The sequence below is a fragment of the Balaenoptera physalus genome (assembly GCF_965194825.1).
Source record: "Balaenoptera physalus genome assembly, chromosome: 10".
Classification (NCBI taxonomy): domain Eukaryota; kingdom Metazoa; phylum Chordata; class Mammalia; order Artiodactyla; family Balaenopteridae; genus Balaenoptera; species Balaenoptera physalus.
The window spans coordinates 90618530-90643952 of record NC_138889.1 but is presented as its reverse complement, the minus strand read 5'-3'; the positions used below and the strand labels follow the sequence as shown (position 1 = coordinate 90643952).

The 25423-nt window shown below is 42.5% G+C and overlaps 1 protein-coding gene across 3 annotated transcripts in view; it reads right to left on the bottom strand.

Moving 5' to 3' along the window:
- The window catches only part of LDLRAD3 (low density lipoprotein receptor class A domain containing 3), a 252658-nt gene that overhangs the window by 129009 nt on the left and 98226 nt on the right, over positions 1 to 25423 (bottom strand). For all 3 annotated transcript variants that reach the window (XM_082410561.1, XM_082410562.1, XM_082410563.1), the window contains one exon: positions 10030 to 10155. In XM_082410561.1, the coding sequence (XP_082266687.1) occupies positions 10030 to 10155 (126 nt within the window). The remainder of the gene's footprint in view (positions 1 to 10029; positions 10156 to 25423) is intronic.

Sequence of the window (25423 nt, the reverse complement as noted above, 5' to 3'; positions counted from 1 at the left end):
CAACAGACACCAACAGCAAGATAAGGCAGATGTTGGAATTTTGTGACAAAGACTTTAAAGCAGCGATTATACAAATACTAACAAGCAATCACAAACACTCTCGAAACAAATGGAAAATAGAAAGTCTCAGCAAAGGAACACAAGATGTAAAGAAGAACCAAAAGGAAATTTCAGAACTGAAAAATATAGTAACCAAAGTAAAAAAGAGCCACATTGTATGGGCTTGAAAGTAGATTGGAGATGACAGAGGAAAAAGTAAACCTGACAAAAGAGTAATAGAAATTATCCAATCTGGATAATAAAAAGAAAAAAGATTGATTAAAAAATGAACAGAGTTTCAGGGACCTAAAATTGTTATCAGAATCCCACAAGAAAAAGAGAAAGAGGATTGATTGTAAATCAACTACATTTCAATTTTAAAAGAGAGAGAGAGAATAGTTGAAAATGTACTAAGTACGGCAAAAGACAAAACCCTACAGATTCAAAGAGAACCCTAAACAGGATAAACAAAGAAATCCACGTACCCAGACACATTGTCATCTAAGACACATTGTCATCTAAGTGGTAAAAACTAAAAACAAAACAAAACAAATCTTCAAAGCAGCCAGAGAAAAGTGGTGTATTCTCTAAGGGAAAACAGTTTAAAATAACTGTAAATTTCTCACTGGAAACAAGAGAAGCCAGAGGAAGTGGCACAACATTTTTAAAGTGCTTTAAAGAAAAGAACTGCCACCCCAGAATTCTATATGCAGTAAAAATATCCTTTAGGAAAGCAGGTGAAATAAAGACATTCTCAGATGAAGGAAAATTAAGAGAATTTGTTGTCAGCAGACCTGCTTTAAAAGAACTGCTAAAGGAAGTTCTTCAGACAGAAAGAAAATGATACCAGAAAAAAAACCTGGAACATCAGGAATGAAGGAAGAGCAACCAAAATGGTAAATATCTGGATAAATATAATAGACGATTCTTCTCCTCTGGAGTTCTTTTAAACATACTTGAAAAGTTAAAGCAAACATTAAAACATTGTCTTTTGGGATTTTTAAAGCATGAAGATGTACTATTTAAGACAACTATAATACAAAGAGATCCATAGAGTGATAAGGTGTCTACAATCCACTTGAAGTGATGCAATACTGATTCAAAGTCGTCTGTGAGAAGATTGACTGCCCGTTTCAGGACTTTTCTGCCTGATCCATACATTATAAAGCTTCCTTTCAATTTTTCATCTAATGGTTTTAGCAGCCATTTGATAATCCATTTCTTCATTAGGGGTTATAAAATAGACATACTCTAATTCTCTCATTCTTCTATTAGCTGGTATTCTTCAATAAAAAAGAACTTTCCTAAGTCAGCTGTTTAATTACTCAGAAGTGTAATTCATATATGAAAGGGAGGATAAATGCTTGATCCTTTCCTTTTATTTACCAGTTTTCAGAACAGTGAGTTAGAACCACTCTTTTCAAATGGCAGATATGCCAGAGGAAAATGCTGGCTTAATCCTCATTGGCTTAATTTAGAATGAATATAATTTACTCATTTAGACAATTAAAGATCAATATCCAAACATTTAATCATACAGGGTTTTTAATTATGGCAAAGAGTACACAGGATGGCACAATCATTTAGAATGTATGTACTGTAATGCATCACACTTGCTTTTATTGCCATTGAATTACTCTCTAGTACATATGTATGACGATATATATAAAATTCCCCCCTTCCGTGATAAGATCCCCATGGACGGTACTTAGTACCACACTAAGCACTTTTCAGATATTATCTCATCTAACCCTCACAACAAACCTGGAAAGCAGGCTGTCAGTACCTCCATTCTAGAGAAAACCACTGTGCAAGGAGATTATGTAAGAAGCCCAACTGGTGCTTCCCTAGGGCAGAACACAAATCTGAGGCCAGACCCCAGCTCCAGAGTCATTTTGCTCAGTCAGGCCCCTACCCTGTTAGTGATATGCACCCTCCTCGCTAAGCTGGGGTTCAGCCACTCTACTTACTAACCATTCAGCAATCTAGCAGCTCTGCCATATCTCTGCCATTTGAGACCCAGAAGATGAAATAAGGCAACAGGAGAATGCACACAGGAGAGTTATAAACTCTCTGTGTCCCTCTTGGGACAGTATAGCAATGATTGTTCCCTGGAAAGACATAAAAGAACACAGGAGATAGTCACTCTCCTCCTCAAGGACTTAAAATAGAACCAACAGGGTAAGGGAAAATCAGTTTATCAAAACAATCCCTGAAGTCATTAAAACTTATGTTTTGAAAAAAATTAATAACATGAGAAAATGGCCACAATAAAGAGGACATCTCAGTTAAGCATATTAGAGAAGATAGATGATAGATAGACAGATACATAGATAGATAGATAGGGTAAGGGGGATGACTATCACAAAATAACCTACATATTAACAGCATTGCCTTCTAGGCATTTTTGCTTTCCTCTTTATACTTTTCTATATTTCACAAGTTCTTTACAATAATCAGAAGAGAAAAGGGTTACTAAAATATATAAGTGCAGAAGGTAAATGTGTAAATTTGTCAAGAGCCAACTACAGTTAGAAAGGCTCCAGCAGCCTAAACATTGAAGGGGAAAAGAAAAAGAATAAACTGAGCAGTGACCAGAGGGACCAGAAGCAGGTACAAAGCAAATTGCTGGGGGAGCTGGAACAGTGTGAAAGGCGGGAAAGGGACACCTGAAGGTCACTGAAGTTGCTGAGTGTGGATTTGGACACAGAGATGCTGACAAAGAAGGGACCAGTATATCCAGGCCAAGGATTAGAGAGCTGAGCTTCAACACCAAGACTGCTAAGAGGCAGGTGGGGTAGAGAGAACAAGAGGAGGTGTGTGTGTCTGTCTGTCTGTCTGTGTATTGATACCATGGAATATTATATACCAGGTAAAAGGAATCAGGCGGTCACAAGTCAAGGAACACTTTACCTTTCTATACTGTTTGCATTTTTTTCCAGGAACATATTCTTTTTTTTTTTTTTTACATCTTTATTGGAGTATAATTGCTTTACAATGTTGTGTTAGTTTCTGCTGTATAACAAGGTGAATCAGCTGTACGTATACATATACCCCCATATCCCCTCCTTCTTGTGTCTCCCTCCCAACCTCCCTATCCCACCCTTCTAGGTGGTCACAAAGCACAGAGCTGACCTCCCTGTGCTATGCAGCTGCTTCCCACTAGCTATCTATTTTACATTTGGTAGTGTATATATGTCCATGCCACTCTCTCACTTCATCCCAGCTTCCCCCCCACCCCATGTCCTCAAGTCCATTCTCTACATCTGCGTCTTTATTCCTGTCCTGCCCCTAAGCTCTTCAGAACCTTTTTTTTTTTTTAGATTCCATATACATGTGTTAGCATACGGTATTTGTTTTTTATCTTTCTGACTTACTTCACTCTGTATGACAGACTCTAGGTCCATCCACCTCACTACAAATAACTCAATTTCATTTCTTTTTCTGGCTGAGTAATATTCCATTGTGTATATGTGCCACTTCTTCTTTATACATTCATCTGTCGATGGACACTTAGGTTGCTTCCATATCCTGCCTATTGTAAATAGTGCTGCAATGAACATTATGGTACATGACTTTTTGAATTATGGTTTTCTCAGGGTATATGCCCAGTAGTAGAATTGCTGGGTCGTATGGTAGTTCTATTTTTAGTTTTTAAGGAACCTCCATACTGTTCTCCATAGTGGCTGTATCAATTTACATTCCCACCAACAGTGCAAGAGGGTTCCCTTTTCTCCACACCCTCTCCAGCATTTATTGTTTGTAGATTTTTTGATGATGGCCATTCTGACTGGAGTGAGGTGATACCTCATTGTGGTTTTGATTTGCATTTCTCTAATGATTAGTGATGTTGAGCATCTTTTCATGTGTTTGTTGGCAATCTGTATACCTTCTTTGGAGAAATGTCTATTTAGGTCTTCTGCCCATTTTTGGATTGGGTTGTTTGTTTTTTTCATATTGAGCTGCATGAGCTGCTTGTATATTTTGGAGATTAATCCTTTGTCAGTTGCTTTGTTTGCAAAGATTTTCTCCCATTCTGACAGTTGTCTTTTCATCTTGTTTATGGTTTCCATTGCTGTGCAAAAGCTTTTAAGGTTTGTTAGGTCCCATTTGTTTATTTTTGTTTTTATTTCCATTTCTCTAGGAGGTGGGTCAAAAAGGATCTTGCTGTGATCTATGTCATAGAGTGTTCTGCCTATGTTTTCCTCTAAGAGTTTGATAGTGTCTGACCTTACATTTAGGTCTTTAATCCATTTTGAGTTTATTTTTTGTGTATAATGTTAGGGAGTCTTCTAATTTCATTCTTTTACATATAGCTGTCCAGTTTTCCCAGTACCACTTTTTGAAGAAGCTGTCTTTTCTCCAATGGATATTCTTGCCTCCTTTATCAAAGATAAGGTGACCATGTGTGCGTGGGTTTATCTCTGGGTTTCTCTCCTGTTCCATTGATCTATATTTCTGTTTTTGTGCCAGTACCTTACTGTCTTGATTACTATAGCTTTATAGTATAGTCTGAAGTCAGGGAGTCTGATTCCTCCAGCTCCATTTTTCTTCCTCAAAATTGCTTTTGGTTATTCGGGGTCTTTTGTGTTTCCATACAAATTGTGACATTCTTTGTTCTAGTTCTGTGAAAAATGTCATTGGTAGTTTGATAGGGATTGCATTGAATCTGTAGATTGCTTTGGGTAGTAGAGTCATTTTCACAATGTTGATTCTTCGAATTCAAGAACATGGTATGTCTCTCCATCAGTTTGTATCATCTTTAATTTCTTTCATCAGTGTCCTGTAGTTGTCTGCATACAGGTCTTTTGTCTCCTTAGGTAGGTTTATTTCTGGTATTTTATTCTTTTTGTTGCGATGGTAAATGGGAGTCTTTCCTTAATTTCTCTTTCAGATTTTTCATCATTAGTGTATACGAATGTAAGAGATTTCTGTGCATTAATTTCGTATCCTGCTACTTTACCAAATTCACCGATTAGCTCTAGTAGTTTCCTGGTAGCATCTTTAGGATTCTCTATGTATAATATCATGCCATCTTCAAACAGTGACAGTTTTATTTCTTCTTTTCCTATTTGGATTCCTTTTATTTCTTTTTCTTCTCTGATTGCTGTGGCTAAAACTTCCAAAACTATGTTGAATAACAGTGGTGAGAGTGGGCAACCTTGTCTTGTTCCTGATCTTAGTGGAAACGGTTTCAGTTTTTCACCATTGAGAACAATGTTGGCTGTGGGTTTGTCATATATGGCCTTTATTATGTTGAGGTAAGTTCCCTCTATGCCTACTTTCTGTAGGGTTTTTATCATAAATGGATGTTGAATTTTGTCAAAAGCTCTTCCTGCATCTATTAAGATTACCATATGGTTTTCATCATTCAATTTCTTAATATGGTGTATCACATTGATTGATTTGCATATATTGAAGAATCCTTGCATTCCTGGGATAAACCCCACTTGATCATGGTGTACGGTCCTTTTCATGTGCTCTTGGATTCTGTTCGCTAGTATTTTGTTGAGGATTTTTGCATCTATGTTCATCAGTGATATTGGCCCGTAGTTTTCTTTTTTTTGTGACATCTTTGTCTGGTTTTGGTATCAGGGTGATGGTGGCCTCGTAGAATGAGTTTGGGAGTGTTCGTCCCTCTGCTATATTTTGGAAGAGTTTGAGAAGGATAGGTGTTAGCTCTTCTCTAAATGTTTGATAGAATTCACCTGTGAAGCCATCTGGTCCTGGACTTTTGTTTGTTGGAAGATTTTTAATCACAGTCTCAATTTCAGTGCTTGTGATTGGTCTGTTTATCTTTTCTATTTCTTCCTGGTTCAGTTTCGGAAGGTTGTGCTTTTCTAAGAATTTGTCCATTTCTTCCAGGTTGTCCATTTTACTGGCATATAGTTGCTTGTAGTAATCTCTCATGATCCTTTGTATTTCTGCAGTGTCAGTTGTTACTTCTCCTTTTTCTTTTCTAATTCTGTTGATTTGAGTCTTCTCCCTCTTTTGCTTGATGAGTCTGACTAATGTTTTATCAATTTTGTTTATCTTCTCAAAGAACCAGCTTTTAGTTTTATTGATCTTTGCTATTGTTTCCTTCATTTCTTTTTCATTTATTTCTGATCTGTTCTTTATGAGTTCTTTCCTTCTGCCAACTTCGGGGGTTTTTTTGTTCTTCTTTCTCTAATTGTTTTAGGTGTAAGATTAGATTGTTTATTTGAGATGTTTCTTGTTTCTTGAGGTAGGATTGTATTGCTATAAACTTACCTCTTAGAACTGGTTTTGCTGCATCCCATAGGTTTTGGGTCATCGTGTTTTCACCGTCATTCGTTTCTAGGTATTTTTTGATTTCTTCTTTGATTTCTTCAGTGATCTCTTGGTTAGTTAGTAGTGTATTGTTTAGCCTCCATGTGTTTGTATTTTTTACAGTTTTTCTCCTGTAATTGATATCTAGTCTCATAGCGTTGTGGTCGGAAAAGATACTTGATATGATTTCAATTTTCTTAAATTTGTCAAGGCTTGATTTGTGACCCAAGATATGATCTATCCTGGAGAATGTTCCACGAGCACTTGAGAAGACAGTGTATTCTATTGTTTTGGGATGGAATGTCCTATAGATATCAATTAAGTACATCTTGTTTAATGTGTCATTTAAAGCTTGTGTTTCCTTTTTTATTTTCATTTTGGATGATCTGTCCATTGGTGAAACTGGGGTGTTAAAGTCCCCTACTATGATTGTGCTACTGTCAATTTCCCCTTTTATGGTTGTTAGAATTTGCCTTATGTATTGAGGTGCTCCTATGTTGGGTGCATAAATATTTACAATTGTTATATCTTCTTCTTGGATTGATCCCCTGATCATTATGTAGTGTCCTTCTTTGTCTCTTATAATCGTCTTTATTTTAAAGTCTATTTTGTCTAATATGAGAATTGCTACTCCAGCTCTCTTTTGATTTCCATTTGCATGGAATATCTAATTCCATCCCCTCACTTTCAGTCTGTATGTGTCCCTTGGTCTGAAGTTGGTCTCTTGTAGACAGCATATATACGGGTCTTGTTTTTGTATCCATTCAGCCAGTCTATGTCTTTTGGTTGGAGCATTTAATCCATTTACATATAAGGCAATTATTGATATTTATGTTCCTATCACCATTTTCTTAATTGCTTTGGGTTTGTTATTGTAGGTTTTTTCCTTCTCTTGTGTTTCCTGCCTAGAGAAGTTCCTTTAGCATTTGTTGTAAAGCTGGTTTGGTGGTGCTGAATTCTCTTAGATTTGCTTGTCTGTAAAGGTTTTAATTTCTCCATAGACTCTGAATGAGATCCTTGCTGGGTTATCTTCATTGTAGGTTTTTCCCTTTCATCACTTTCAATATGTCCTGCCACTCCCTTCTGGCTTGTAGAGTTTCTGCTGAAAGATCAGCTGTTAACCTTATGGGGATTCCCTTGTATGTTATTTCTTGCTTTTCCCTTGCTGCTTTTAATATTTTTTCTTTGTATTTAATTTTTGATAGTTTGAGTAATATGTGTCTTGGTGTGTTTCTCCTTGGATTTATCCTGTATGGGACTCTGTGCTTCCAGGACTTGATTGACTATTTCCTTTCCTATATTAGGGAAATTTTCGACTATAATCTCTTCAAATATTTTCTCAGTCCTTCTTTTTCTCTTCTTCTTCTGGGACCCCTATAATTCGAATGTTGGTGCATTTAATGTTGCCCCAGAGGTCTCTGAGACTGTCCTCAATTCTTTTCATTCTTTTTTCTTTATTCTCCTCTGCGGTAGTTATTTCCACTATTTTATCTTCCAGGTCACTTATCTGTTCTTCTGCCTCAGTTATTCTGCTATTGATTCCTTCTAGAGAACTTTTAATTTCATTTATTGTGTTGCTCATCATTGTTTGTTTGCTCTTTAGTTCTTCTAGGTCCTTGTTAAACGTTTCTTGTATTTTCTCCATTCTATTTCCAAGATTTTGGATCATCTTTACTATCATTACTCTGAATCCTTTTTCAGGTAGACTGCCTATTTCCTCTTCATTTGTTTGGTCTGGTGTTTGTTTATGTTTTTACCTTGCTCCTTCATCTGCTGCTTATTTCTCTGTCTTCTCATTTTGCTTAACCTAGTGTGTTTGGGGTCTCCTTTTCACAGGGTGCAGGTTCGTAGTTCCTGTTGTTTTTGGTGTCTGCCCCCAGTTGGTTCAGTGGGTTGTGTAGGCTTCCGGGTGGAGGGGACTGGTGCCTGTGTTCTGGTGGATGAGGCTGGATCTTGTCTTTCTGGTGGGCTGGACCGCGTCCAGTGGTATGTTTTCGGGTGTCTGTGAGCTTATGATTTTAGGCAGCCTCTCTGCTAATAGGTGGGGTTGTGTTCCTGTCTTGCTAATTGTTTTACATGGGTTGTCCAGCACTGGAGCTTGCTGGTCGTTGAGTGTGGAGCTGGGTCTTAGCGTTGAGATGGAGATCTCTGGAAGAGCTCTCACCAATTGATATTACGTGAGGCTAGGAAGTCTCTGGTGGTCCAGTGACCTGAACTTGGCTTTCCCACCTCAGAGGCTCAGGCCTGACATCTGGCTGGAGCACCAAGACCCGGTCAGCCACATGGCTTACATGTAAATGGGTTAAATTCTCCAATCCAAAGGCACAGAGTGGCCGGCCTTCTGCACTCCACTCAGTCCTCCAGCCAGGTGTTGTCCTCTGTGCCTGGCTGATATGTAGAGCCTGTTTTGGATCCAGGTCCAGCTGCATTCCTTAGCGTCTAGAAGAAGCAGCCGACGCCCCCATCCTCCCTTATCCCCGCTTCAACTCATCATGATCCTGGAGCTCCCGAGGCTCCGCCCCTCATGCTACTCGCAGTGCTCGAGCATATTCTTTTTTAAACATTGATGTATAGTTGATTTACAATGTTGTGTTAGTTTCATAGGTACAGCAAAGTGATTCACAGTTATACACACACATATATCTTCTTTTTCATATTCTTTTCCATTATGGTTTATTACAAGATATTGAATATAGTTCCCTGTGCTATCCACTAGGACCTTGCTGTTTATTTTTTTTATATATAGTAGTTTGTATCTGTTTATCCCATACTCCTAATTTACTCCTCCCTCTACCCCTTTTTCCCTTTGGTAACCATAAATTGGTTTTCTATGTCTGTGAGTCCATTTCTGTTTTGTAAATAAGTTCACTTGTGTCATATTTTAGATTCCACAAATAAGTGATATCATATGATATTTATCTTTCTTTGTCTGACTTACTTCACTTAGTGGGATAATCTCCAGGTCCATCCATGTTGCTGCAAATGGCATTATTGCATTCTTTTTAATGGCTGAGTAATATTCCATTGTTTATATGTACCACATCTTCTTTATTCATTCATCTGTCAATGGACATTTAGGTTGCTTCCATGTCCTGGCTATTGTACATAGTGCTGCTATGAACACTGGGGTGCATGTATCTTTTCGAATTAGAGGTTTCTCCAGATATATGCCCAGGAGTGGGATTGTTGGGTCATATGGCAACTTCCAAGAGCATATTCTTATAGTATGTATATAATTAATATATAAACATCTTTTTTTAAAGAATTCAAAATGAGAAGGAAAGCAAGCACCTAAACATGGGGTGCTGAGTGGCAGGGTCAATCAGATGAGCGTCTGAATGAACCTAGAACTGGATCTGCAACTGATAAGCTATGTGACTCTGGATGAGTCCACTGACCTCTCGTACTTCAAGTCCTTATGTATTGACGGGGATAACACACTTACATTTGCAGAGCCATCATCAGAACTGAAAACAAAGTATGCCCCAGGCCCAGTGTACTTAGCAGAGGTCCTGATAAATGGTAGCTGAGCATCTACACAATCACACAAGAAATAAGCAGTAACAAATAGATTCCAGGTAACGAGAGAAAAGGCCCAAGCCTGTGGGTGTAAGAAGCACACAGATGAGAGCGGCCAGGATGGAAGGTCCACCGGTGGGAATGAACAGGGGATCATGGTACACAGGCCCCAGCACTTACTGCAGTTCTCTTCATCGCTGCCATCGGGACAATCCTCAAACCCGTTACACCGGAAGCGGCCAATAATGCAGTGGATGCCACTGGCACAGGGGAAGAAGGTCGGGCCGCATTTCGATTTAGCCTTGGCTGCAGGAGGACAAATGAGACAAACAACGAGACGTCAGGAGGATAAGTTTTCTGACCACCACATACCCATCCCTCTAACTCAGAGTGTGCAACTGGGGCCTTTTACATCTACCTTGAAGTCCCCAAAGTTTCTTACCACCAGCACCCACCTCCAATACCCAGCCAGACTAGAAGCCCACGTGTGTCATCCTCCAGGAAGGGAGTGGCTCATCCACTGCCATCAAGGTCCCAAATAGGACCTTGGTGTCCAGCCTCCACACCAGCAGGGCTCAAGAGGCCTGAGGCTGCCATCCTTAGAAAGGCTTGCTTGCAAAGTTGGCCCTCGCTTGGCTGGCATCTGGGAAACTGGATGTCGGGAAGGTTTGCATCATTCTCTCCTGAGGACGGCTCACTGTGCCTAAACTATTCATGCAAACAGTGCATTTATGCTGAACACCTGCCTTTCTTCTGGGAGTCTGGGATTTGGGTACATGTTGGGCAGAGGGTGTCTGCATGACCAGCTCTCAGTAAAAACCCTGGGCACTGAGCCTCTAACGAGCTTCCCTGGGAGAAAGCATTTCACACGTTATGTCACATTTGTTGCTGGGGGAATTAAGTGCCTCCTGTGTGCCTGCACTGGGCAAGGACTCTGGAAGCCTGGACTTGTTTCCCTCTGGCTTCACTCCTTCACCTTTTCCCTTTGTTGGTTTTGCTTTGTATCCTTTCACTGTAATCAGTCATAGCTGTGGGTATGACTGTATGCTGAGTTCTACGATTCCTTCTAGTAAATCACTGAAACTGAGGGTGGTCTTGGGAACCCCTGACAAAGACGGGTGTGGTTCTTATCCTCATTTCACAGAAATGCTCTGAAGAGGTAAAGTGACTTGCCCAGGGTCACACGGCTAGAAAACATGGTGCTGGGGTGAGGCCCCCAGTACTCAGAGTCCAGAAGCCACACCCTCATCCAACTCAACTGTACTGCCTCTCTGCCAGAGGCTGTCACTTCTCACAACAGAAGCCAGACTCCTGCTCAAAGAAACCCTTCTTCCACTCCTGCTACACAAACAGTTTTAACAGAAACTGCTCTAACTCAAGCTTGATTGAGTGTCCTGCTAACCAAATAGCCCTGTGGGGTAACGTACTTTCCTGTTAATGGTGCTGGCTGCTCTGGCTTGTGATTATAAGGTGTGATGGGATCTATTACTATATCCCAGGTAGCAGGCCCCACCTAGCATCCCTTTTGTCTCCTGTCTTAGAGGCAGGACCCATGGTCCTCAAGAAGGAAGGGCTATTTCTTTGGAACGAACAGGCAGTAAATTACCTTCATATTCTCGCCATCAGTATAACATGCCAACTTTGGCAACAGCTGATACACTATCAACAGGGATTTTAAGCCTGGGATGTGGCTAGGTTTTAAAAACCCACATGGCTTTGTTTTAACCTGAAAATACTCTAATGGTGCTGGTGTGCTCTTCACAAAGCATAAACTTGGAAGAGAGTGTCCTGTGTTCAAATTGTGGCTCTAATCTTTATGACCTTGGGCAAGTTTCTAAATACAACTGAGCCTCAGTTTCCTCATTGGTAAACTGGAGGTAATATCTATCTCATATGGCCCAGGGAAAGATTCAGTGTGGTAATCTATATAAAATGCTTGGCACAGAGCATGGCATACAGTAGATGCTCAATTAATGGTAAAACTTATGTTATTTATCATCACCATCATCACACATCACTAGGCTTATAGAACTTGAAAATTGATCCTTGGGCTGCTAAATTTCTTTTTCTGATTACCCAAGTTTAAAAAGCTCATTATGGAAGATCTCTATGAACTGATAGGAAGTGATCTCCAGGACATACTGTTAAGTGAAAAAAGCAAAGTGCAGAAGAGTATCTACAGTACTTTACCCCTCCATATAGCAAAAGAAGGGGATCTAAGAAAACACACATGTACTGGCTCATCTATGCAAAAGAAATATAGGAAGGATAAACCAGAAACCAAAGACACTGGTTACCTACAGGGGGTGGGTGAGAAAAGGTTGGAAAGAATAGGGAAATGGGAAGGGAACAAGGTAGCAGGGATGAGAAGGGTGCACACTTCTCTGAGTCTATTTGTATAGCTCTGACTCTTAGAACCATGATAATATTTCACATACCTAAAATGTAAACAATTAAAATCAAGCACATGTGCGTGTGCATGTGTGTGTGCATGTGTGTGTTGGGGGCAGGGCTCAGAATGAAATATAAACAGCAACAAATGAACATAACTATATTACAGATGAATAACAGCAGCACACTGAAGGAGGTGGGGAAGAAAAGAAGTAGCCTACGTAACTCTGGTAAACATTATTTTGCCTGGATTCTGTAAGGCTAAAGAAAAAAAGAACTGTTCACAAGTACTCTAGTTATATTTGTTTCTCACAGGGGTATGAATCAGCAATTCTGAAACTGCCTTTTGTGTAGTACTAGGGTTGAAAAAATAGGTAAGTATATTACAGATAATAAGAGCAAGGTTTCTCACTATCAGAGGAAGAAATTACAAATAAAGAGAGTGAGAAGACTAAAATGAACCCCGAAGCTTTGGACTGGAATTGAAGGCATCAATATGAACTCAAGGTTTGTAAAGACAGATCGATGGATAGATGGATGGATGGATAGATAGATCGATAGATAGACAGATAGAAATATAGATCTGTGTGTGTGCATGGGTTAGTGTACGTACATATATCTCCTAGCTCATCAGCTAAGAAAAACTAGAAGCAGTACACCCCAATAGCAATAAGCATAGCCAGCACCTAGATCTTGGTTTCTAAATTCTATGATCCAATAAAGAGAACCAGGGCTCCCTGGAGAAGTGGTTCATTCCTGGGGGAAAATACAAGATGAACCTGGAGCGTCTTGTGTTGCCAGAAAGTGAAGAAGTGCTTAAAATACGATGAAGGCATGTCCAAAGGACACAGGAGTCAACCTGCACGAGCTCCCAATGGCCAAAGCTAGAACAATTTGAGCAACAAAACGAACAACAATAGTATTGGATTGTAACCCAGAGATCTGTTGGACCCATAATTGTTGAATAAATACATAAATGAGGGAGAAGAAGTCCAATTCATAAACACAGAAGAGATGTGGGAAATAGAAAGTCCCCAGTAAGCAGACGCCATGGCAATAACTGTCACAGGTCAGATCCAGTGACGGATGCTCAAATTAGAGGATCGGGCATCCTTGCTCCCGTCACCCTTTCAGGGATCAGGGCAGAAAAGCTACCTATAGGCTTTGACATCTAACCTGAGAGCGTTTCCCTGTAAACTCAACACGTCACTCCTCCATTCAAAACGTCTCTGTCCTCCCAACACTTTAGAAAAGCCCACAGCCGCCATCACAGCATCGTGCCACTCCGGGGGACCCCCTCTAATTTCATGCCTACCTACTCTCCGTGCTCTGGCTAACACTGGCCTCCCAGCTCCTCCTCAAGCCCATCAGGCACAGTCCTGCCTCAGGACCTTGGCAGCCTGTGGTTCCCTCTGCTTGGACTGTCTTTCTCCCAGAGGTCGGCATGGCTCACTCCTCTACTTTATTGAGGTCTCCTTAAGCAGTGCACTGTCTACAGTAGAAACCCCGCTCCCTACCCTCAGGCGCTCTAGCCCTTACTCTGTTTCTTTCTTTTCCTTCATAGGATAGATGCCACTGGCTTTGTGCTGAGCTTTGGTGCACACACACTCACTTGAATACTTTCATTCACCATTCTTGAAGGAGCTGCAACTGTACAGTGCCTACCATGGTACCTAATCAATACTGTCGAATATACAAATGAGCCCATAAAAGGAGAGAGTGGGGCTGGGTAATCACAGCTAGCACTTACTGAATGCTTAGTATGGGGCTGAGCATTGTGCTCTATTTTACAGATATCATCTCATTTCCTCCTCACAAAAACCCATTTTACAGAAAAGATAACAGGTCCAGAAGTGAAGGCGCCTGACACAGCTGATAAACAGAGTCAAGGCTCAAACTTTACTTCTTGACTCACCTACTCTACTGCCTCCTTAGACACTTCTAAGGCCCAGCCCAGCTCCAAGGACTGGACTTTATGAGACAAAGAAAGAGAAAAGAGAATAAGAGTAATTACAAATGCATTAACTACCATTCACTTGACCAGCTCTTTGGCCTTGGCCCTGCACAGTCTTCAGGAATCACTAACGAGACTCCCTGCCTTGCCAGCAATGCTCAGCTGCCGTCTCTGTCAGGGAGCCTGTCTTGTTATGATTTACATCTGCACCAGCAGACACCTGCTCAGGCGACGGTGAGGCAGATCACAGACGGCCTGTTGAGCGCCTGGCAGAGGCTCAGAGAGAAGCCCACCGCTGGCAGCAGCTCCCTGCCCGCACGAGCCCCCGTGGGCCCCGGGGGGTTCCCGGACAAAGTCCGGATTGTCCCCAACCCTCCCCGATTTCCACGAAGGGGAGATTTCGGCATGAAACTCAGCAGCCCCCGGCAGAAGCAGAAGACCAACTCTGAGTCTAAAACTGCCCTGACAAAGGCAGGCAGGGCGACTCCGTCCCACTGAGCCCTTGAATCCACCACTCTTCAAGGACCTGCTCCGTGAACTTTTCAAAGCAGCAGCTTTCACCAGCAGCAAGACAGGGCTCAGGGCTCTCCTGGGGGTTGGTTTATTTCCTGACCTGAGCCCTCCCCTTCCTTTTAGAGCCTGAATGCCACAGTTCTGGATTTCCCGGATCAGTAAAATAAAACATTTTTTAAAACTAGATGGGAGTGGAGGAAGGACTAACACAATTGTCGACTTTTTTTTTTTTTTTTTTTTAACCAGCAAGGACATACATCTGCAATAACCTCTACTCACTATCGTCCTAAACAAAAACGCAGGAAGGCCAAAGCCCTCAGAGCAGCATTTGGGGCTCACGTCAGAACGAGAGGGGAACCGAGAGATGTTCCCGTGTCACCAGGTTGTGATGCCCTCATAACAAAGACCCCATCTTCCTACGCATAACATCTGGGGCCCAGCAGGTAGTCCACATGGCTTCACTCAATAACTGAGTCTCATGACTCACAGATGAAAAAACTGAGGCCCGAGGAGGTAATTTGGGACTTGCCCAAAGTCACTTAGTTAGTTTAGGATCAGACTGGTCTGCAATCCAGTCCTCATGCCCCTGCGTCTGCCCTCTTTCAACTACACCTGTGATTTAGGTGGGGTGCTATAGGGTCACATCCCGCCAAACCCCTCATCAGGGACCAGATTCAAGAGAGACCCCAAGGAAAAGGCTCAGACCCCCCCCCGTCTGCATGGCCAGAACTTCCCAAGCATTGGACAGAAATGCTCTTCACCAGGCAGCACGCCTGTACCTCCCAATCTGCTCAGGCAGGGCGCAGGGCTGCCCACTGGGCCTGGAGGATGACAGATACCGCAGCGCAGGTCTGCCGTCGGCAGCTGCTTGTCCAGACTCTCCCATAGTGATGACACGAAAGAGCTGGACAGAGTCTGAACGCCGGAGCCTCCCTGCTCAGCCAGGACAGCCAGAAACTCAGCTCATCAGACCTGCGGCATCTCTCAGGCTGCAGCAGTAGCTCCAGCCACCGCCGCAGGGATTCAGGGTCTCTCTTCCAGACCTCTGGGATGGCCCAAAGGAGGCACAGTCATGACCTCCACCTTCTGGTCGCCTCTGATACCTGCTCCAGGATCCTGCCGGTGTGTGCCCGAGACAGCCCACAGAACCAGAGGCAGGCGCCTCCGGCTATTCTGCCAAATTAGCATCCTTGCTTTGTAAACTCAACACATAGCTCACCGTGAAAAATTCAAACGATGAGAAACGGACACAGGCAATGCAAAAATTACCCCACGTTGCCGCCACCCAGGGAAATCCACTGGGGCTATTTTGGTCAACATGCTCCAGAAGCACGGTCCCTCAAACTATAGCATGCAAACGGACAGCCCTAGGACCACGTTAAAATGCAGTAGGTCTAGAATGGAGCCTGGGATTCTGCATTCCTAACACACTCCCAGGCAATGTCGATGCTGCTGGTTCCAAGCACTTCACTTCCAAGTGGCAGAGGACCATTATCTTGTTCGTTGCTCTACCTCCAATGCCCTGAAAAGTGCCTGGTACCTAGGTTACTCAGTAATTACTAACTGAATTAATAAATAGAAATCTGGGCATACAGTTTTGCTTAAATGCACCTGAATAAAATACGACGCTATTCTGAAACCGGCTTTTGTCACTTGACAATATATTGTGACGTCTTTTCATGTCGATAACTACAGGTCCACACCATCACTTTTAATAGCTAAGGGTAATTTTACTGCATCTTATGTACCCATAAGTCCCATTACTGATGGATATTTGGGGCGTTTTCAATAAACGATGCACGTGCAGATGCACACATTATTTTCCCCACTTGTACAAAATCCCTTTAAGATACAACAGCTAGGTCAAAGGATATGCATATTTCCTATTTTGGTATCTTTTTTTAAAAATTAATTAATTAATTAATTTAAAAAAATTTTTGGCTGTGTTGGGTCTTCGTTTCTGTGCGAGGGCTTTCTCTAGTTGCGGCAAGCGGGGGCCACTCTTCATCGCGGTGCGCGGGCCTCTCACTATCGCGGCCTCTCTTGTTGCGGAGCACAGGCTCCAGACGCGCAGGCTCAGCAATTGTGGCTCACATGCCTAGTTGCTCTGCGGCATGTGGGATCTTCCCAGACCAGGGCTCGAACCCATGTCCCCTGCATCGGCAGGCAGATTCTCAACCACTGCGCCACCAGGGAAGCCCTTGGCATCTTTTTGATCATCAACTGCCTCCTCCCTGAGGAACTGGTACTGTCTTCTGGCCACAGATGACTATGGGAAAAGCCTCCAGCCCAGGACGGTCCAAGGAGGGCTGATTCTCCCCTGCTGGCGACGATATTCCTAGAAGCAGGCTGCGAACACCCCCCGGTTCCTCTGCGTGTGTTCCGTTGGTCCTTCACTGCTGCTCGTGCTCTATTATGCTCCATCTATCTCCGTCTCTCTTCATTTTTACATGTGTATTTCATTACTTCACAGAGCAGGGGACATTCCTATCCAATCAAGGAAACCATGACTCTTTTTTCTATCTCTCTAAGTTGGCACTGGGCGCAGAGCATCAGCCTTGGCTGGAGCTGGTCTCCCTGGGGTACAATAATCACGGGCTAATGCAAAGTGTCCCTCCTTCCGGGAGCTGCTCCTTGAACTGACTTTCCCAGACTGCACTCTCCCCTCTGTCTAAGGGACCTGACAAACGACAGTGTCTCGCTCCATGGACCGTCCCGCTTACCAATGTTTCTCCAGAATTTCCCATCTTGTAAAGCACTGTTTCATGAAGGGCAGGCCAGTGATCCACCTACAGCAGAATCCCCAGGGATGCTTGTAAAATGCAGATTCCTGGGCCTCTCCTCTAGGGGAATCTGCATCTTTATTAAGCCCATGGTGAATTCCAATGAACATTAAAGTGTGAACACCCTTCTTGGGCAGATTCCATCTATGTCTATGCCCAGAGAGCAAGGGACCTCATCATTCCTTTGTTCCTGATGTTGCCACTGCACAGACTAGCTGCCACTCCAAGAATTCTGGCTACAGGGCCAGTGTGGGACCTGCTCTGACCATCACTCCCTCGAGTCAAGTCTAACCCATCCCAGATGGTGTACTTACCATGAGAAGAATACCCACAACAAAACCACAGGCCTCTCTACGCTCTTTCCCCATTTCAACAGTTTCTCTGTTCTTCCCCCGATCATGTGCAAGATACAAAATAACTCAGCTTTGCATAAAGAGCTGTGGGCTCATATTCAAATGGTTGCTGTCCCAGCAATCAGACCCTTTTAAAACTTTAAAGCTCTTAACCAGGTCTGTCCACTTTTTAAGGATTTACACTTTACCTGTGCACAGTACAAAATAGGGTTCAAGGGGCCAACATTTTTTTTACTGCCCTTTCTTGGCAAAGAACAAAATATTTCTGAGCATCCTACTATCTGTCAGGCCCTGAGTCAGTTGTGTGGTGATTCAACAGCGCTCCCTAACTGATAGGGAGGATGCAGGCTGGTAAACGAGCCTCTGCATGCAGTGCCATGAGTGCTCTGATGGGGGAGCTAGAGTACACCTAATCTCAAATTGGGGAGGAGGCTGACGTGAGAAAAGCCTTCTCAAAGGAAAGTCGGCCTCAGCAGAGACGCCATACACATAGCTCAGGTGCAAATCAATGGATGCTTAGGCAGCCTGAGGCCTTGCTCATTTAGTTATTCATTCCACTAATATTAATTCACAAACTCTGTCATACCTCAAAGAACGAGGATACATACGAGACAGCTATGCCACGGATGAACCTTCGGTGCTGGTGGGATTGCAGAGAGAAGGCTGTTCCAAGCAGAGGGAACAGCATGTGCAAAGGCCTGGAGGCAGGAACAATGTGGTAATGGAAGAAATGCAAGGGGGTCAGTATGAACTTGCTTCTCGTATCAGTAAAAGTACCCAGTATCGTTTCTTTAATTGAAAAAATTTAAAACCCTATTTCTCATAAGAAATGTGCTACGAGCTAGGTAGCATTCCACTCACATTAAAGTTGTGGGAATTAAAGTATAAATTAGAAAAAACATCAAATTATAAAATTCACGTACTTTGAATCATCGTGCACATCCCCGACCCCCAAAGTGAATATCACATGCGGCCATCACTGGCTAAAAACTTTACAGAACATAATGGATCTGAAATTGCTACTGTAGTCAGTCCCCTGGTTCATTTTGTAAAAAGTCAAACTGTGGTTCCTTTTAAAAGTCAAAGATGACTTCATGGTTGGGGGCAAGAAAGCAAAAAGAGCCTTATAAAAATAACAGACTTTTAAAAAAGCAGTATATCCCTGGATTCTCTAAGAAGTCTGGGAGGGAAAGAAACAGGCCTTTCATTGTGGTCCAAATGCAGATGACAAACAGCCCAGCAAGCCAAATCCAGGCCTGGGAATCCAAGCCTTTGCAAATTCATTACTGCTTGAGCAAAAAAGCCCTTTGCCTGTTCCAGCAGTTCACCTCCACATGACTACTGGAGTGGACTCCACCAGTTCATTGATCAAATATTGCAGTGTATGATTCTCAAAATGTCATCTTGGCTGTTTCAGAGATACACACTGGGGAGTGAAGAGAGCAAAAGACCACACGCTAACTGGAATATAAATATAGAAAAAAGGCATCTAGGTGAAACAGCTTTGCAAGAAAATTCAAGCAGAAAATTCTTTCTAAACATCTCCTCTTTTATAATAAGAATAGGAGGCCTAGAGCCTTGGGGCTAAGAGGTCAGAAGGGTTTCGGGTAGAGAACATTCCCACTGGGTTTCTACCCCAGTTCTGCCACATGACAGCTGAGACCTTGGACAAGTCACTTAAACTCCACTGGCCTCAGTATCCCCATCTGTAAAGGGACCATAAAGACAGCACAGACTTCAATGTGAGATTTTACATGTAGAGAATACAGCATAATGTTTGATATCTAGTAGGAATCCGATAATATTCTCCCCTCCCTAACACGATTCACAGTTCTACAAACTGCTCTTCTTCACATATATGGATGGACCTGAGAAAAATCAAGTGGAAACCAATGCAGTGTTTATGCTATCTAAGGCCTTACTGGTTTTTTTTTAAGATTTTCAATTTTTTTTTAATAAATTAATTTATTTATTTTTGGCTGCGTTGGGTCTTCGTGGCTGTGCGTGGGCTTTCTCTAGTTGTGGCGAGCGGGGGCTACTCTTCGTTGCGGTGCGTGGGCTTCTCATTGTGGTGGCTTCTCTTGTTGTGGAGCACGGGCTCTAGGCACGTGGGCTTCAGTAGTTGTGGCACGTGGGCTCAGGAGTTGTGGCTCATGGGCTCTGGAGCACAGGCTCAGTAGTTGTGGCGCACGGGCTTAGCTGCTCTGCGGCATGTGGGATCTTCCCGGACCAGGGCTCGAACCCGTGTCCCCTGCATTGGCAGGCGGATTCTTAACCACTGCGCCCCAGGCCTTACTCTTCAGTTAATGGTTCCATTAACGTTACTTCTCAGAGTCTCTTTACAGCACACATAGGACCGAGTGTGGGGTTAACATAACTTCTGCTCGCAAGAAGCCCCACTAAGGGACACCAGGCCCAGAGAATGGGGAAAAAAGGACAATAAACACATAATTGCAATGAGATACAAGAACTATATAAGCTGTATAAACATTTACCTTTCAACACTCTATTATATAGTTAATGCAGGGTTGCATGTCAGCCTGCCTGTGTTCAAATATTGAACCAAGTGCTTTGGGACCACTTACTGGCTATGTGATGTACTGAAAGTTATTTCACCTCTCTGTGCCTCCATTTCCTTATCAGGAAACGGTGATGTGAACAGTACCTCCCTTGTTGGGTTGCTGTGGGGATTAAATGAGACAAGATAATAATTGCTTAGGACTTTCTCTGAAACCCACTATTAGCTATGATAGTTCATATTGTACTAGCTACCATCATATATATTACATATTAGCTATTACTATTTGATATTATACTATAAATACGGTAGTACATAGTATTTAGTGTTAGATAGTCTTATAGAGTATTATCACACAGTATTAGCTATTATTATTAAAGTTATTAGTCACTACTATTATTTTCAAACAGTTTCTGCCCAGCAGCGCATGCTCAATCAATATGTGGGTGACGGACACACACCACACTATATATAAAACAGACAAACAACAAAGACCTACTATAAAGCACGGGGAACTATATTCCAATATCTTGTAATAACCTATAAGGGAAAAGAATCTGAAAAAGAATATACATACAGGGCTTCCCTGGTGGCGCAGTGGTTGAGAGTCTGCCTGCCAATGCAGGGGACACGGGTTCGAGCCCTGGTCTGGGAAGATCCCACATGCCGCGGAGCAACTAGGCCCGTGAGCCACGGCTACTGAGCCTGCGCGTCTGGAGCCTGTGCTCCGCAACAAGAGAGGCCGCGACAGTGAGAGGCCCGCGCACCGCGATGAAGGGTGGCCCCCACTTGCCACAACTAGAGAAAGCCCTAGCACAGAAACGAAGACCCAACATAACAATCAATCAATCAATAAATAAATAAATCTTTAAAAAAAAAATTCCTTAAAAAATTAAAAAAAATAAAAAAATAAAAAAAAAAAGAATATACATACATATATACGTATAACTGAATCACTTTGCCATACACCTGAAACATTGTGAATCAACTACATTTTAATAGAAAAACAAATACGTGGGGGGTGGCCAGAGTGCGAGACGAACTTTAAACAAGAGCACAACCCATGCAGCCCGGGAGACCAGGGCGCACGGTACAACGCAGCGCTATTTTATTTGGGTATGAAGAATTAGGAGAAGTGTGTGGCTGAAACAGAAAAGGAAAGGCATTCCAGGCAAAATGAATGATGGGAACTGTGACAGCGTGTGGTTTATACAGAGATCTGGGAGAAGTCAGGGTATCCAGAGCACAGAATGTGGCAGAAGGAAAGGCTGAAAGAGAGACAGGCAGGAGTTTGGACACTTATCCTGGAAGCCAGCAGACATCTATAAAAAAAAAAGTGGCGTGTCAGATTTGTTTTTTATAAAGAAAATTTTTATGGACTCACAAGGATATTACGAGGCTCTGTAAGTCAAGGAAATATCCTCCTCACTCCCAAAAAGCCCTGGAAGAACTAAAGAGAGCCAAGTCTATAATATTCTTTGGGCTTTTAGGGGAAAAAGGCACTATAAACGATCAGGGAATTCAAAGTGCCTGCCACTGCCCTTTAAATAATCTTATTAAAAATGACAGTAAAAAGGCAAAACAAGTTAGCAAGTTGGGGATTAGGACATTATTTTATAACCTTAAGGTTTATTCAGGTTACTTATTTTGGCTATGTATAACGCACGTACATATGTGTATGAAGGTACATTTGTTTGTGTGCTTAGGCACTGGAATGCAAATTCCAGAGGATCTATAAGCAGGAAACCAAGACATCCCCAACTGATTCTCCTAGAGACAAATCTTGAGAGGAAAAAACCCTCTAAAATGGTAATAAATAAATGTGGGTCAGATAACTTAGCCTCCAGAGGCCTTTCAGTGCTTGGAAGAAAACCTTCCTGACAATGGATCGGATCCCTGGGATTAAGAACAGATGTGGGGACAGACACAGATAGAACAGAATGGTTTCCACCTTAAAAAGAATACTTCAAAAAAGGCATCATCCAACTCTATGAAAGATGATATCCAAGGGACAACTCCCAAGAAATGAAAAGAAAACGTAAAAAAGAAAAAAAAAGTCAGGGGATGGGAGAATCAAAGAGAGTTTTCAGTCTGAATAAAAATGAATAATGAAGAATCCGTTCTACACCACCTTCCATCTTGCTGGGCGGTGAGGGTCATCTTTGCCAAAAGAAGGTTTTACTTTTCAGAGCCTTCACCCTTGCCTGCCCTCTGGGCCCCTGACAAACTGTGAGGCTTCCCTTCTTAAAACACCCTCATTTCTGTGCATATGCTTTACCTTCAGACTTGTGAAGAGAAAGCTCATTTCTGATTAGCTTCCAAGAAGTGCCTGACTTGCCCTTGCCCCAAGTAAGAAGTCCTTCTTACTTGCCCCTCCTCTCCCCACACATCCACATCTACAGAGCAACCTTGGAACTCAGAGTCTGTCTCCTTAATTGTTGCTACAGCACCTGCAGAGAGCCCCAGAGCAAGGCCTATGATGCGAGGATTAAACACGGTGATACCCACAGATAACAGGACTTTTACTCAGAGACGGCAGGCGTAACCCTTTGTTGGGTGGTGTCAACAGGGCACAGACAGAGAGGTGGCCTCTAGCTGCTCTGACAGGCTGAGCAAGAGAACATTCTCTGTCTGTCATGAGGTAACCTGAAAACAACTGTTTCCAAAATAACAGTACTTAACCCACCACAAATCTTGCTCCAGGAAAGGTTTTCACCGAGGCATCCAGAGGTTTCTATGATGCTTTCAACACCAGTCAGAGGAATCACATAATCCCACGGATACCATCTCTTGGTAGCCCTGGGCTGACTTTAAAGACAAAACATCAATCCTCAGCTTCTAATTTATCTTCAAAGAGCAGGGACACTCAATCCTGACTGCACATTAGAACAACCCAGGAGGGTTTAAAAAAAAAACTACCCCAAATCAAGAGAGCTGGAGTGACTATACTCATATCAGACAAATAAACAGAATTTAAGACAAAAAATGTTCCTAAAGACAAAGAAATGGTCAAACCATCAGGAAGACATAATATATGCGCCTAAAAACAGAGCCGCAAAATACACGAAACAAGAACTGACAGAATTGAAAGGAGAAACACATTTAAATAACAAGAGTTGGAGACTTCAATATCCCATTTTCAGGAATGGATAGAATACACCGAGACCTCAGACTTCTCCACAGAACTCTCCACCCGACAACGCAGGATGCACTTCTCCACAGGGCCATGTGACACATCCTCCAGGGAACCCCAACTGTGAGGCCACAGAACACACCTCACTACATTTAACAGGAATGAAATCATACCACGCGCGTTGTCCAGTCACAATGGAATGAAATTAGAAATCAGTAACAGAAGGTTTCTTCTGGGGGCAATGAAAATGTTCTAAACTTAGATCTTGGCAATGAGTGGCACAGCTCTCTGAATACCACTAAATAAAGAAACAAAACTTCCTAAGAACTCCTGAAATCTAGGAGGGGTGGTGACATCAGAGATGAAGAGTTGCTCTTTTCCAGGAAGGTACTAAACTGGCCAAATTCCTCCCTGGTTCTTCTGCTCTGCTTCCCAGGCAACGTGTGGCAATACTGGGAAGATGGAGGAGGGGGAGATGAGTACTACAGGCATCTAGTAGGCAGACCAGGGATGCTGTTAAACATCCTAAAATACACAGGACAGCCCTCCCAACAAATAAATAATTATCTGGCCCCCAAATGTCAAATAGTTTCAAGGTGGAAGACCCCTATGCTAGGCAAAGGTCAATACTCTTGAATTTTTGCCTCTTCCGATTTAAAGAAAGAAAACACCCTATACTAATAGTAAAGGATAAAGGATTAGGAATCAGACCTGGATCCACATCCTGGTTCCACCCCTTCCCAGAACTGTGACCTTGGGCATTATCCTGGACTTTAACAACCCTGGACTTTAACTCCCTCATCTGTAAAATGGGATGATGAAACGACCCTACAGTGTGGTTGTGAGGATTCAGTGAGAAGCTACCTGGCACCAGTAAGGCTAAGAGCTTTCATTACTATAATTACTGTTTTTTGTTAAAGCCCCGAAGTGGCTTAGCACCAAGAAATGGGTGACTGGGCCATTTTAAAATAGGGTTTAAAAAAAATGGTTATGAAGAACCTAGGGGCAGGACAGGAATAAAGACACAGATGTAGAGAATGGATTTGAGGACATGGGGAGGGGGAAGGGTAAGCAGGGACGAGGTGAGAGAGTGGCACAGACTTATATATATATACTACCAAATGTAAAATAGATAGCTAGTGGGAAGCAGCCGCATAGCACAGGGAGATCAGCTCAGTGCTTTGTGACCACCTAGAGGGGTGGGATAGGGAGGGTGGGAGGGAGACGCAAGAGGGAGGAGATATGGGGATATATGTATATGTATAGCTGATTCACTTCGTTATAAAGCAGAAACTAACACACCATTGTAAAGCAATTATACTCCAATAAAGATGTTAGAAATAAATAAATAAATAAAATAAAATAAAATAGGGTTATTTTCTCCAGCAACAATTAGTATGTAAACTGGGACATTTTATGAGCTAATAAGCCATCGAGACATAACAGTTGACATTCCTCACTACTATAGTATACACCAGCCAAAGCAGGACTGGCTAAATACCCTGTTGCCATAGTAATAAAAAGTTCCTGGGAACCTGACTCATTTTCTTTCCAGTAAATGCTTTCTACTTGTCAGGTTAGACTTTATACACAAGCCCACTGCACAGTGGTGGAGTCTTTTCCACCTACTAGACCTAATATCTTTCTGCCGCTCAAAAACCAATTTACTGTAGTGGAAACAGCCACCAAAAACAGGACAAGCTAATAGCCTGTCATTTGCCGTACATCTCTGTAATGGAGCCCACCAGTTAGTAGTGGAAAGGGGTGAGTTGATAAGACAGATTAAACCACTCAGTGCCTTCCATCACCTCCACTGGGCCAGGTACCAGCACGAGATTCCCTCATGCTCAACATAAGTGAGGGAAGAAGATAAGAAAATAACACTAAATGCTTACTATGTGCCCTGGGCTTTCGTGGACTTTACTCCAG